The sequence below is a fragment of the Armigeres subalbatus genome, chromosome 2, assembly GCF_024139115.2.
Source record: "Armigeres subalbatus isolate Guangzhou_Male chromosome 2, GZ_Asu_2, whole genome shotgun sequence".
NCBI lineage: Eukaryota > Metazoa > Arthropoda > Insecta > Diptera > Culicidae > Armigeres > Armigeres subalbatus.
The window spans coordinates 318,559,358-318,575,456 of NC_085140.1; the positions used below are offsets into that span (position 1 = coordinate 318,559,358).

Consider the following 16,099-nt stretch of genomic DNA (forward strand, 5'->3'; position numbering starts at 1 on the left):
CACAAGTTTTCGGAAGTATCTCCGTACTAGGCCTACTTAGTTTTCGTATTCGACCAGAGGGAATAAGCGCCTGGATTGGCGACTTCTGGGGTATGGATTAAAAAAAAACAGACTCAAATTTGAGATGAATCAAATGAACGTGCGGTTAATTTAAGTGATACTTATATATAAACAAACATATAATGGCACCATTATATTAACAGATTTAACTTTAATGTTTGGTTGCCAATGATAACATTTTCATTTCAAACTATAGAAATTACTATGCTATTGAAAGAAATGGAACAAGTTTCTTTTAAATTGGAATTACCAGGTTTGTAATAGTAGATCTCATATTTAGTGAGCGCACAAATGTATACCATTTGAACTTCATCCGAGTTAAGGAAACATATTCATTATTTTAGTTTTTCAATTTGGCGAACGCTTTAGATTGCTAAGAATTGGTATTTTACCATATATGAAATAATAAATACTTGCCTTCGGAATATCTGATTCGTAGCCCTTGCATGGAATTCAAAGAGAAGATACTGAGATGCTTAGAATTGATTATACAATATAGCTTGTAGGATACATACCATCTATTAGCAGCGAATGAATAACTTGCTGAAACACTGCTCTCCACAAGGGCATTCGGATAGAAGAAGAAAACCACACAGGAGAAAAAAGTCATTAAAACCTATTTGTGCTATAAAATAATTTCATTTAACTCGAAACACATCTCTACATCGCATTGGATAGAAGTGTCACAGGATCAGGTTCTGCTGCTGCTACCGCTGCTGGCTGTTGGAGATGGTGTTGCTTTTGCTACCGTGCTGTGGTCAGCCTGCTCCCTCCGGGCAGCACCATCACCGCCACCGCGGTCGTCGCCTCCCCTGGCATATAATCTTGGAGTAAAAAATTAAATTCACTGATTGTTTCGGTTGCGGCCTTTGGGGCCGACTTCATCGTTCTCTGCCTAACACTAGTTCTGGTTCTATTCCTATTGTTATTATCGTTTCCGTTGTTAGAGTCCCTTACCCTACAGCAGCTGTTAGTGATGCTGTTGTTACTAATACTAGTTCTACTAGAGCTACACGAAATTGTCCCTGTTGTCGCTGCCAGTGATTTGTGTTTTTCGGTGTTGTAGCTGTCGTTGCCAGCCGCCGTCCTCGTTGTTAGTCGATTTTGGAAATCGTTTTCCCAGTCGTCGTAATTGTCCTTGTCGGTCTCGCGATGGCCCTTTAGCGGTCATTCATCCCACAGGCACTGCTGCTTTTCCCGTACGTAGTACGAGTATTGATGGCACTTGCGGCAAGTTTTGATGCCACAGCGGTAGCTGGAACCACCACCGTTCAGGAGTGGATTGTTGTCCGGTTTACCCTTGCAGTACTTGAGCCCGCAGGGGTACCAACCGATGCACATCTCCAGGGTGCAGATGCATGGCGCCCAAATGGCCGATACTTCGCTGCAGCGAGACGGGGGGCTCCCGGTCGTTACCGATGGGAACGGCTTCACGGCCGATTCCAGGATTGATATGGAGGAGCCTGCAATACGGACGAGATGGAATTTTACTGTTTTAATATATGCAATCAATCAATACGCGGTTGATTACAACAACCGTAAATCAAAACTTATTTTGTAAAAAATACCACATATCTTATGTGTGGGGTTGTCTCATAGCAACCTTACGAAAAAACTTAAAAGATATTGACATTTGTAATACTTTCAAAAAATATTAGATAAGTTATTTTATTTTTCTTGAAAAAATCTGAGTATCTTCGGTTTATATCTTCTTAATTTCCCACGGGCAACTCTTCTAAATTTTCTTGAGAAATTCTTTGGACTATTAGGTAATTCACTGGTTTAAATCATGAAAAAGATTAACTATATGATGATCCAAACGGAAGATTCAACTCATGCATAATTTTTAGGGAAATAAGTTTGGTGTAATTCCACTCACGCTTGATTGTTGTCCATTGGAAATTAAATAAAAACAATTATTCAAAATTCTCTCCATGGACCCTCCAGTCTTATTGCAATTCCACTTCCATCCCTCTTCCACTTAATCTAAATTAATTCTCATTTTCTTGAATCTGGCAAACTTTTTAATCTAAAAACAAACACCTCTGATTCCCACCTCTGTAATCCCATTTCAAAGCGTGTCGCACACGGAGTACAAACGATGTGTTCATCATTTTCCTGCCTTGCCTAATAACATTAACCGACCCTCCCCTTCCCGAGATCCTCATTTCCCCAAACCCATAAAAAGGAAATAGCAAAATCCTGCCAATTTGCAATACGAAGCACGTGTTAGTTCTTCTTCTAAGACGCGTCTTTCCACGCACCGACGTTCGCGATGGATCGACACTGGCTGCAAAATGGTAAAACTTTGGCGCTGAATCAACAGTTTCGCCCGCCCGCATCCGTACTCTTGGACGTGGAAATGAGTAAAAAAGGCCCACCGACCGCACGTGCCCGGGACAGATTGGTGCCATCAAAGGAATTTGCTTCTATTACGGACGGCTTTGCGCGCTTTCTCTCTCAGTCTCTTACCTGGCAGTTCGGCCCACGCCTTGAGGTCGACGTCCCGCGCGTACGTCGAGTCTTGAGCCTCTGAACACAGCGGTGCTATGTGGCGGGAGATGGGCGGGGCCCGGTCCAGGACCACCCAGCCCGTCATGGTGTAGTTCTCTTTGCCCTTGTCCTCCTCGGGCGTCCGGATGGTGCTGGGATTTTTCTGCAAGCACACCAAGAAGAGAAATGGAAAAAATAGGATAATGAACTGATGATGGTCTCTGGCACCGAAATGACCGGCATGGAAATAATGTAGGTAATGTGTGGCTGCTCTTGCACGGCATTAACTGACCGGTAAAGGTGGAAGGGGGAAATGAATTTGTTCGCTTTTGCATCAGCAGGATCCTGACAACAAAATAGGAAGTTTCGCTGTGTAAGTAGATGGGATGTAGAAAGTTTATTTGCGAAGTGAGCTCATATTTCTCTGTTGTTGATAGCTGGCTGGGGACGGTGGAAATCCCGTTACAGAATCAATTGGCCTGACAAAAGTTTAATATACATTTATTTAAGGGAAATTACGACTTTGGCAGGTTTTGTTCCATTTTTTCCATTGTTTTTTTTTATGATAAGCCGGAACTTTACCTGCTTTACAAAAGATTATATTAACAGTTCCACAGTTATTAATAGAAAGCTTTCCTTTGTCGGTCATTTCATGATTATTTTAAATTAATTTGGAGCCTGTGAGGAACATAGATATAGTAGAGAGAATTATATTATTTATATTTTGTTCAACAATCGTATATGTTTCTGTTCCAAGAAGAGTTTTTCAAACAGAAGCCTCATAAGGGACATGGAAAGTAATAGTAAAATGTTCGTCTTTAGGCAAATACACGCTTTGATTGAGTAAAATTGTATTACCCCCTCTTTCTTTTCCACGGAAATTTTACTCAATTTCCGTCAAAAGCAGGACCATTAAAACTATAAGTAATCCTGTTTTTGTTGGAAATTGAGTAAAATTTCCGTGGGAAAATAGAGACGACAATACAATTTTACTCAGTCACTGAATATATGAAAGTTAGAGTGTGAAGGTATAAATTAGATGGAGACGCATGGTGCATCAACTTGTTATGACATCATCTGATGCATAAGTCCATTGTAACTTTAAATTGAAGTAATGTTTATGCATATTTATGCGTAAGGCAAACCTGAGCCTTTTCGATTGAATAAAAGTGAATTCTCGCTCAACTTTTCAAAAGGACCTAAGTAACCTTTTTTTTACATGAATTAATTTGAATAGCGCAATCAACAGAACAACATGAAAGCTATTGATTGCTGTATTATAATTAATTCATGAAAAAAATGTTACTCAGGTCCTTTTGAAAAGTTAAGCGAGAGTTGCATATTAATCTCCCGGAGTGGAAATTAAATAAAATGTTTGGAACCTCGGTATGTGCATATGCAGAGCAAGTGAAAAAACTCAATTCGAAAAATGTATTGGAGATTCGGGATCAATGGCTTCTATGAATAAGTTCAATTCCGAAACACAGAGCGATGGGAAGATATTTTTATTGAATATGGAAAAAAACATACTCATACAGCGTGTGCTACTGATTCATTTAACGTGTTTCACTTATTTTGACAAACTTGGCCAATCTACCCCAGCCTTAGTGTTGGTTGGCCGATTTTTCCGCCACATTGGTCTGTTTCTTTTTTTTTTCTTCATTTATTCATTTTTTTATTCTTAATTTTTTTCATCGATGGAAATATGTCTCTAATGTGTCCAAGACTTGTATATATATGACATTGAAAACCGTTTTTTGATAAGTCTAACCAGTCTAACCGAAAGCGAAATTCGGTCAACCAGCCCCGGTCTCCCTAAAAAAAAACATCACCTTCATCCAGTCCTACCGAATATTTACAACCCTTAATGTGGTAGATAACCGGGAGCCTGGTACATTTCCATTTGATCTTTTAAAGAAGAAAATGCTGCTGTTTTCGCTTTCGCATGACTATCAGTACTGGTTATGGTATGAATATGTGAAAGGGAGAATGAATGTTCGATATGTACATGTTGGTGTTGGTTGCATCATGGAGACGAAAATTTGCCATGGGGTCATAAAACATTTTCTCAATTTTTTTCATGGGTCACCCTCTTTCTCCGTTCTGTTTGATGCCTGGACAAAATTTCAGTAAATTCTGTCAACGTTTTGGCGGTTCAAAACTCGTTGGAAGTTTATATGAAAAATATATGAAGAAATATCGAAAAACAGTGATTTGCAGTTAAAATACACCATTTGCGATGAAGAGCTATGACACTCATTATACTCTGCATAATTTATTACAGAATTTTATGCTGAAAACTTTGAGAAGATTAGTGTTTACCCGACAAAGTTATTTGTATTTTATTGTAATGTAGCGAAGGCCATGAACAACAAGGATAACTTATCGCTAAATTCCACAATTCACGATAGAAATGTTTTGCTGCTAGCTTCTGCTGTATTAAAACCAATTCTCTCGTAGTGAAAACATAATATGGGTTAAAAACACAGAACTACACGACAATGGAAGATAGCTTTTTATGGTGGTGCTGTAGCAGTATTCTACTGACAATGTAGACTTATTCTCCGACAGGACTGTTAAGAATTGCTTCGAAGAAAGACAAGTCTGTCACGGGATGAAAGTCGGATGAAAAGCTCTGTCCAGTTAGAATCCGGAATCATTTATTGTATTACAGCGGCACGGAAAGTGACCGCTGCAAAAATTATTTTACAGCGGTATGTTTACCTGGGCGTCCACTTTCTGTGGTATAAATTTCATGGTGTTTCGTGCAGCGAGTCCAAAATTATTCCAGATGGAAGCCGAGTTGAGAGAAAAAATTCTGCACACCCCCGTTGATAATCCTGCTCATCGACGGTGGAACCTACGTCAAAATGGATTTATGACAGCTTCCTGGTCAAAAATTCTGCATGGCGACGGCACGAGAAGTTGTTTATGCGAGATTCAGTTTGCTTTTATGAACAAATTTGCCAAAAAAAAATGATGAGAATGTCTCGAAAACCGCGTACTAAGTTTCATGAAAGCCCATGGAGGTCCCGTGAAGTTTTGGCCAGATTTGGCGAGTTGCCACTACAGCCGGGAAGTCATACAGTTGTACCGCGATAATAACGTCGATTTCAACAATAAAAACATAATCCACCCAACTACCCGCAGTTCTGGCCCATCGAGACATTTTGGGAAATAATGAAGCGGAAGCTTAAGAAAAGTGGATAAACAGCGCGGGACGCAACTCAGATGACCAAAATGTGGAGCAAATGTGCCAAGAAAGTTGTCTCCGGAGGTGTGCAGCGTTTGATGAGAGGAATAAAGAAGAAAGTGCAAATTGTCACTAGAAAACTAGAAATGATTTGCATTTATATCTTTTCCTGAAAGTACAGTAAATTAGCTTTGTTTTGATGTATTAACCTTATTTGTATGTCAATTCGTTACCTAGATACAGATGTTTTATTATTCCGAATGTTCTAAATGGACATAGCTTTAATGTGAAAAAAAAATCTTCGGAAATTACTTTAGCCACCTTTTTGGAATTTTTAAAAACCTCTTCTGGTTCTCCTCCGAAAATTCCTTCAAGAATTCATACGTAAATCCTGAAATTCATTCGGAAAAAAATTACTTTTAAAATTCCACAAATAAGACAAATACAACAAATAAGACACATAAGACAAATAAGATATCCCTGAGGTAAACTAGCCAAGGCCTAAAAATCTCACTAATAAAGATAAAAAAAAGATATCCCTCCAGTAACTCCTCCGGATATTCCTCCAAGAATTCCTCCAGGTGTTGATCCGGATATTCCTCTAAGGTTTCCTTCGGATATTCCTCTAAGCACTCGTCCTGATATAGGAATTTCTGGAGGAATATTCGAATGAATTCATGGATGAATATCCGGACGAATTCCAGAAGGAATATCCGGGATAATTGCTGGCGAAATATCCTGAGGAATTCCAGGAGAAATATCCTGAGGAGTTCGTGGAGGAATATCCAGTGAACTTCCTAGAGGAATGTCCGGAGGAATCCCTGAGGAATATCCGGACGAGCTCCTGGAGGAATATCTAGTGGACTTCTTAGAGGAATATCCGGAGGAACTGGTTATATCCTTTAGCCACCCTTTTGGAATTTCCTTAAAAGATTCTATTTGAAAACCTCTTCTGGTTCTCCTCCGGAAGTACCCTCAAGAATTCATTCGTAAATACTGAAATTCATTCAGAAAAAAATTCCCCATTCCACAAATAAGACAAATAAGACAAATAAGACAAATAAGACAAATAAGGCAAATAAGACAAATAAGACGAATAAGACAAATAAGACAAAAAAGACATATAAGGGAAATAAAACAAATAAGACAAATAAGGCAAATAAGGCAAATAAGACAAATAAGACGAATAAGATAAATAAGACAAATAAGACAAATAAGACAAATAAGACAAATAAGACAAATAAGACAAATAAGACAAATAAGACAAATAAGACAAATAAGACAAATAAGACAAAAAAGACATATAAGACAAATAAGACAAAAAAGACATATAAGGGAAATAAAACAAATAAGACAAATAAGGCAAATAAGGCAAATAAGACAAATAAGACAAATAAGACAAATCAGACAAATAAGGCAAATAAGACAAATAAGACAAAAAAGACATATAAGGGAAATAAAACAAATAAGACAAATAAGGCAAATAAGGCAAATAAGGCAAATAAGGCAAATAAGACAAATAAGACAAATAAGACAAATAAGATAAATAAGACAAATAAGACAAATAAGACAAATAAGACAAAAAAGACAAATAAGACAAATAAGACAAATATGTATGACAAATAAGACAAATAAGACAAATAAGATAAATAAGATAAATAAGACGCATAAGACAAATAAGACAAATAAGACAAATAAGGCAAATAAGACAAATAAAACAAATAAGACAAATAAGACAAATAAGACAAATAAGACAAATAAGACAAATAAGACAAATAAGACAAATAAGACAAATAAGACAAATAAGACAAATAAGACAAATAAGACAAATAAGACAAATAAGGCAAATAAGACAAATAAGACAAATAAGATATCTCCCAGTAATTCCTCCGGATATTCCTCCAAGAATTCTTTCGGATATTCCTCCAGGTGTTGATCCGGATATTCCTCCAGGATTCCCTTCGGACCTCCAGGAATTCGTCCGGATATTCCTTCAGGAATATTCAAAGGAATTTCTGGAGGAATATTCGAATTAATTCTTGAATGAATATCTGGACGAATTCCAGAAGGAATATCCGGAGGAGCTCCAGGAGGAATATCCCGAAGACTTCTCGAAGAAATTTCCGTTTAAGTTCCTGGAGGAATATTCGAAGGAATTCTTGGTAGAATACCTGGAGGAACGTCTTGACGAATTCCTGGGGGTATACCCAGAGACATTTTTGGACTAATTCCTGGAGGAATATCCGTTGTTTTTAGGAATGTTTTTAGGAATATTCGGAAAAATTCCTGTAGGAATATCCGGACGAATTTCTGGAGAATATTCGGAGGAATTCCTGGAGGAATATCCGGAAGAACTCTTGGAGGAATATCTGGAGAAATATGCGAAGGTACTACTGCAGAAATATCCTCATTATTATTCCTAGAGGAGCATCTAGGAGACTTTTTAGAGAAATTTCTGGAGGAATTCCTGGAGGACGGTCCGGAGGAATTCCTGGAGGAATATCTAAAGCAATTTCTACCAGAATATCAGGTGGTAATTCTGGATTAATATCAGGAGGAATTCCTGCAATAATATTCTTTTGGAAATATCCGGAGGAGGAATATACGGAGGAATTCATGGAGGAATATCCGGAGGAATTCATGGAGGAATATCCGGACGACTTCCTGGAGGAATATCCAGTGGACTTCTTAGAGGAATACCCAGAGGAGCTCCTGGAGGTATATAAGGAGGAGTTCCTGGAGCAATATCCCGAACACTTCCTGAAGAAATTTCAGGATGAATTCCTGAAGCAATATCTGGAGAAATATTCGGAGGTACTACTGCAGGAATATCCTTAAGAATTCCTGGAGCAATATCTAGGGGCCATTATAGAGGAATTTCTGGAGGAATTCCTGAGGGACTTTCCGGAGGAATTCCTGGAGGAATATCCAAAGCAATTCGAATATCAGGTGGTACTTCTGGATTATTATCCGGAGAAATTCCTTCAAGAATATCCCGAGGTATTGCTTTGGGAATATCCGGAGAAATTCCAGGAGGAGCATTTGGAGGAATTCCTGGAGAAATATCCAGTGGACTTCCTCTAATAATATCTGGAGGAACTTCTGGAGGAATATCCGGGGCACCCCTGGAGGTATATCAGGAGGAATATCCCGAAGACTTCCTGAAGAAATTTCCGGATGAATTTCTGGAGGAATATTCGGAGGAATTTTTGGAAGAATATCTGGAAGAATATCTGTGAGAATATTTGGAGGAATATTCGGGAGAATTCCTGTAGTAATATCCGTAAGAACTCTTTGAGGAATATATAGTGAAATATTTGGAATACTGCAGGAATATCTTAACGAATTCCTGGAGGAATTTTCATGGGACTTTCTAGAGGAATTGCATGGTAGAACTTTTGGAGAAATGTCCGGAGGTATTTCTGGATGAATATACGGAAGAACTTTTGGAGGAATATCTGGAAGAATATCCGCATGTATTCTTTTGGGAATACTCGGAGGAATCCCTGAGTATCCGGAGAAATCCCGGAAAGAATATCCGGAGGAATTCCAGGAGGATTCCTTGAGAAATATCCGGAATAATTTCTGGAGGAAATCCGAAGGAATTCCAGGGAGAATATAAGGAGGAACTTCTGGGGGAATATGCTACGGAATTCCTAATGGAATATCTAGTGAACTCAATAGAAGATCTTCCGGGTGAGTTCCTGGTGAAATATCTGGATAAACTCCTGGTGGAATATCGGAGGAATTCCTGGAATCCAAAGGAATTTTCTGTAAAAATATCTGGAAGAATACCTTGAGGAATATCCGAAAAGAAAAGAAATAAATTCACCCCTAAAAGGGGGGCCTAACATAGCTCTGGTCCTCACAAGTTCCAATACTCACGCTTCCACGGGTCTTCCGATGACAATTGACCGCCAGCTAAGGGTTGCGTACTTAGCTGGTAGTGCAGCCTGGGCACTGTTGTCCTTCTGACATCAGCTAGAGTGAGAGGGTGCGTCCTGTGGGGTCTGCCTAGGATGTGGTGGGGTTCGACAGTGGGCTCTGTTGAACTTCTATAAAAAGCTGCATGTGTCCCCAAGCAGGCCCTATCAAAGCGACCGTGTGCCGCTCAAAGCGCACTAGCCTAGTCCTGGTGTTGGGTGGGACTTTAAACATATATGACCCGACTGATCGAGCGTCTGTCCACCAAGGAGGTGCGGCTCCAACAGCGTCTGTTCTGGCATCCAGCGGCTGAGTATGAAATGCTATTCCCCGGAAGCTATACCTAAGATGGCAGCCCCATCCCGGTGGATAGGGAACCTTGGGCCAACAACCTACTGTTCCCGAAACATCAATTTGTTCGAGAATCCGATAATGAAAGAATACGGACTGATTTTACGGCGACGACTCTTAGCGTGAAACAACGGACACGAATAGGAACATGGAACGTTTTAACCCTAGCCCAGCAGGGTAAATTGGCACAACTTGCCAATGAGGCACGCCGCATGAAGCTTGAGATCCTGGGACTGAGTGAAGTCCGTTGGCCAAACTTTGGAGAACACAGAACGCCGTCGGGACAAGTTCTGCTATACTCTGGTTTACGAGGTGAGCACACTCCCCGGCATCGCGGAGTTGGCTTCCTACTAAGCGCTCAGGCACACTCTGCGCTTATGAAGTGGGAACCTATAAGTGAAAGGATAATCGTTGCCAGATTTAGAACACGGGTCCGAAACCTTACTATAATCCAATGTTATGCGCCAACCGATGCTGCCGATCTGCAAGACAAAGAGAACTTCTACAGTCAACTCAATGCCGTGGTAGATAGAATTCCGAAAGGTGATATCAAGATCTGTTTGGGCGACTTCAATGCGAAGATCGAATCCGACAACTCGAACCATGGGCGCATTATGGGACGCCATGGTCTCGGAGAAATGAGCGAAAACGGAGAGCTGTTCGCAGAATTTTGTGGTAATAACGACATGGTGATCGGGGGATCGCTCTTCCCTCATCTCCCGTCTCCCGTGACCACATCTGCATCAGCCGAAAATGGAAACGGAGCCTTCTTGATGTACGGAATAAACCTAGTGCCGATATCGCGTCTGATCATCACCTCCTCATCGGCGAAATACGCCTGCGCATTGCGCGGATTCGTCGGCAGGAGGAAAGAGTTGGACAACGATTCAACACACGCCGACTGGAAAATGCCACGGTGAAACAGTCCTTCGTTGAAGAACTGGAGACGCGTGCTGCTGAAATTCCGGAAGGTGGCAGCGTGGAAGACCAATGGACCGCGATCAAGAATGCCTTCATCGCCACCAGCGAGAACAATCTGGGCGAACTGCGCACCCAGAGAAAACAATGGATCACCGATGAGACCTGGAGGAAGATAGAGGAGCGAAGAGAAGCCAAAGCCGCGATAGAGCGATCGAAAACCAGAGGAGCCAAAGTCTTAGCCCGTCAACGATACGCGGCTCTTGAGAAGGAAGTAAAACGCTCATGTCGACGGGACAAGCGAGCGTGGGCAGACTCTCTGGCCGACGAAGGAGAGAGAGCCGCCGCAACCGGGGACATTCGCCTCCTCTACGATATCTCACGACGCTTAAGCGGGGCGAATATGAATGCAACGATGCCTGTGAAAGACGCGAATGATCAGTTATTGACCGACCCAACTGACCAGCTGAAACGCTGGTTCGAGCACTTCGAACAACTTTTTCAAGTGCCAACCAGGCTATCACCACCTCGGCATGATCTGGCTAGGATCCGACGTATAACACGCGTCAATACCGAAGCTCCATCACTGCTAGAGATTCAAACAGCCATCCAAAGCATGAAATCTAATAAAGCCCCAGGGGTCGATCGCATATCAGCCGAGATGCTCAAAGCTGACCCCATGACATCCGCTCAACTACTGCATCGTTTATTTCGTAATATCTGGGACACCGCAACTTTCCCGGTCGACTGGATGCAAGGTATCTTAGTGAAGGGGCCCAAAAAGGGTGACCTGACTGTATGCGATAACTGGCGAGGCATTATGTTGCTGTGTACCGTTCTCAAAGTTCTGTGCAAAATTATCCTAGCCCGGATTCAGGAGAAGATCGATGCGACTCTCCGGCGGCAGCAAGCCAGATTCCGTGCCGGAAAATCCTGTGTGGACCATATTGTCACGCTCCGCATCATTCTGGAGCAGGTCAACGAATTCCAAGAGTCCTTTTGCTTGGTATTCATTGACTACGAAGAAGCTTTCGACCGTCTCAATCACAAGAATATGTGGGGCGCCCTGAGACGCAAGGGGGTTCCTGAGAAAATCATCGGCCTCATCGAGGCACAGTACGAGGCCTTCTCGTGTAGAGTGCTGTCCGACCCTTTACGGGTCGTAGCTGGTGTGAGGCAAGGATGTATACATACCATCACCGTTACTGTTCCTCATCATAACCGACGAGATTCTGGTAGATGCGATTGACCGTGAACCAAACCGCGGGCTGTAATGGCAGCCTATAACCATGGAGCACCTAAATGACTTCGAATTGGCGGATGATGTTGCACTCCCGCAACGGTGCTCTGATATGCAGAGTAAGCTCAACGACCTTGCCGAGCGCTCCTCTTCGGCAGGTTTAGTCATCAACGTCAACAAAACCAAATCGTTGGATGTAAACACGGTGACTCCTTCCAGTTTCACAGTAGCCGGGCAACCAGTGGAGAATGTTGAAAGCTTCCAATATCTTGGTAGCCAAATGGCGTCAGACGGCGGTACCAAGATCGACAAGGCGATCCAAGGCGTACGGATCAAGAAAGCAAGGGCTGCCTTTGCGAGTTTAAGAAATATCTGGAAAAACAGGCAGATAAGTGAACGCACCAAAATACGAATTTTCAACTCTAACGTGAAATCTGTGCTGTTATACGCTAACGAAACATGGTGTGTATCAGTGGAGAACACTCAACGGCTGCAGGTGTTCACTAACAGATTCCTGCGGTATATAATTCGGGCCTGGTGGCCTCACAACTGGATCTCAAACAACGAGCTCCATCGTCGTTGTCACCAGAGGCCGATAGCAACAGAAGTTCGGGATCGGAAGTGGGGCTGGGTCGGCCACACTCTACGTAGGGGCGGAAACGAAATCTGTAAACAAGCATTAAACTGGAACCCAGCGGGACATCGCAGCAGAGGCAGACCCAGAGGCTCATGGCGGCGAAGCCTCAATAAAGAAATAAAAGAAGTCGACCAAAATCTAACCTGGCAACAGGTTAAAGCGATAGCCGGGCAACGCTCAGGATGGAGATCTTTCAAGTCGGCCTTTGCACCACCGGAGGTGTACAGGATCCATAAGTAAGTAAGTAAGAACAACACTCCAGTAAAATTCTAATATCTTTTCCTAATAAACTCTTATCTTCTCGCGGTTTTCAGTATAACATTCTGTATTAAATTCTACAAGAACTGAATTAGTATCATGGTTCTTGATCGTAAATTGTGCCTTCCAACTGCAAATCACTGTTTTTGGATGTTTCTGCATACATTTTTCCACATAAACTTCCAACGAGCTTAGCACCGCCCAAACGTTGACCGATTTGGCTGAAATTTTGTCCAGAGCATCAAGGCATCAAATAGAACCGAATAAGAGGGCGGACCATCAAAAAACTAGAAAAAGTGTTTTTTGAGCCACCCTAATAGGTTTCTACCGGGGTTGGAATGAATATTTTGAATTGTGGTTTATTTGCACCGATAAATGTTGATTAGGGTAACCGTACCCTTAGTGGAGGTAGCACCAATAGTGGAGATAGTGGGGTTATAATGAGATTTATCATATTTATATAGTGGTTTCAGTTGATGCGTCCTGGTTTGAATATCCTGTTAAATGCAAATTATCTTAAGATTTCGCTTGAAAAACTATTAAAAACAATGATTTTCCTTAACAAAATTGACTCCCTTGCACCTATAGTGGTGCAACTGTACCAGTAGTGGCGATTCTCATAAAAAACCAATGGATAGCACCACTATAGGAACCAAAATAAATTTTTACCGCCACTAAAAGACCAGTGTACCCATAGTGGTGCAAGCAATATTTGGTAATTGTTGATGTTAAATGACATCTATCTCATTTTGGTTAGCAAATTTATTAGTTTATCTATTGACTAAGATATTAAAACAGTAAATTTCCCATAATTATCAATTTTTAAAAAAATATTTTCTCTTGTGGATCTACTAATACCTCCACTATTGGTACCGTTACCCTATTTTACTTTATATACATAACAGATGAGTAATTCTCGCTGAGACCGGGCCACTATTTGCACGAGGTTCTTGAAAATGCCTAAATTTATGTTCATTCGAAGGCTTTTGGCGAGTTTATTAAGGATCCGAGTTAAATTCAGAAAGATAGACCCCTCGATAGTTATAAACGAAATCACGTTTATGGACTCCTCGATTTTTGTCAATTCTTGACTCATCAAAACTGTCATATCTCCAACATTTCTCAACCGATCCTAGAGATCAGCATATCGTTGGAAAGAGAAAGAGTGTATCCTCAATAGTTGCAGCCATATTGAATTTGACCGCCATCTTGGATTTCTTTTTGAAAACTATTTTTCCGTCAGGTTCGCAACCACAGATCTTGAATTTTAATACATCGATGGAAAGCTTGGCTTATATTGTCCATTGTGTCCAATAATCTCAGGTGTATCAAAAGTTATGTACGATTTACCATTAACAAAATTCTTGAATTATTTAATACAATAAATTGAATACGGCTCCGTTATGCTCAAAATGTTTGAGCCCTTCAAATAAAATGCTGTTGTAGATATGTTTTTCATTTTTGAAACATATTTATCTTAGAATAGTGTATGAAAGTGGGGAAAGCATTATTGTTTTTTATGTCTTTATTAACGAGACTTGCAGCCCTAGGCTGGCTCATCTTGGACGCATTATTGTTACTATGTTGTTTACCATGGGGTTTGGAACAAAATGTTCGCTATTTCCTGTTCATATCTCAAAAAAGATAACCTTATACATCAGACCGAAAACTGAACGTGTTAACAAAAATTCATTCAAATGTATTCTTTTGCAAAAACCTGCGATTCGATAAGCAGGCATTCAATTTATTATAGTCCTGAACTTCATGAAAAATGAAATTTGAAAATTCCAACATGTCTTCACCAGGGCTAACTTTTTTAATAAGTCAAACACTTCCTGACACACGCGCCGACAATATGGTTCACTTTCCTCGTACGCTAGCTGCGCTTTTATGTTGATGAAACTTTGGTTCATTCCGCTGCCAACTTTTAACATACTTCTTGGCTAGAACTGAAGCAAGAAGATGGCTCTGAGATACGATGATGGCAATCTTGCGAAACGACCCAATCTACGATATGCGGTGTGATCCAAAGTTTACCCAGCGAATAAGATACTTCTCTATCGGAACTTGTACTCTCCAGGTTTTCCACTACTTCAGATCCCTATTTAAAAAGTATATTCTTCACCGGCTTCATGACTAAACTCCCCCGAGATCACCTGGCCCTGCAACGGAAAGAGAATCACTTTCGAAACTATTCGGAGAAGACTTTTTGTCGCCCCTTCGGAAAACATGTCACCCGGCGCAAAAAAAAACAGTTCCACAGGAAATTACTAACCCAACTTCGGATGGCATCGGCCATCGTCACAAAAGGCAGTTGATCACAAATTCCGCCCAAACCATCCCATCAGTTTTGAAACAGGCAGCACCAGCACAAAAAAAAGAATGAACCGGATAAAAGACTCACCTGTCGTAGTTTGGCCATCGCATCTGCCGTGATGAAATCTCCCTTCTGAAATTTCGTCACGAAGCACATCACCTGGTACTGGCTCTGGCCACGCTCCTCCTCGCCCAGAACCAGGGCTTTCAGCACTTGCACTTCCTGGAAAATGACCCAGCAAGGGGGAAAAAAGAGAAGAATTCACGTGAGACGTGCGGAATGCTATTTCGAGATGTATGGTAACTAGAGGAGGAAGAATGTCAATAAATTTGACTTTGCTCTGATCGAAAAGCGGACAAAATGGTTAGTATGGCAGACTTTTTTTAGGAGAGGTGGAAAATGGTTGTAACCTTTCGAAGTCAGAGGATTTAGAACGATGTTTGATGAAAAATTCTCATTATAAAAAAAGCTTCTGGTATGAACAATAAATGCACAGCTTTGGAAAAGTGACACAATTGCAAGTAAATTTGTTTTTCCAATAAATGTCAGCGTTTTTAGGTAGAATGATTTGACACCTGATACTATACCTATATTCCTAAATGCATTGAGTATTTTGAAAAATATTCGTCGTCTTTACTGCCTATGATCGCATTTTAGTTCCTTAAGAAAAAAAACACATACGCGGTCATTTTCCATCTGGGGCAAACT

At 41.0% G+C, this 16,099-nt stretch overlaps 1 protein-coding gene across 1 annotated transcript in view; it reads right to left on the reverse strand.

Moving 5' to 3' along the window:
* Positions 1-677: 677 nt before the first annotated feature.
* Positions 678-16,099, reverse strand: part of LOC134212659 (out at first protein) — a 261,163-nt gene continuing 245,741 nt past the window's right edge. Inside the window, exons 3-5 of the mRNA XM_062690703.1 lie at positions 15,479-15,613; positions 2,533-2,716; positions 678-1,523 (exon numbers count right to left, since the gene is read on the reverse strand). Coding sequence (XP_062546687.1) covers positions 1,228-1,523; positions 2,533-2,716; positions 15,479-15,613 — 615 coding nt within the window. The 3' untranslated portion in view covers positions 678-1,227. The remainder of the gene's footprint in view (positions 1,524-2,532; positions 2,717-15,478; positions 15,614-16,099) is intronic.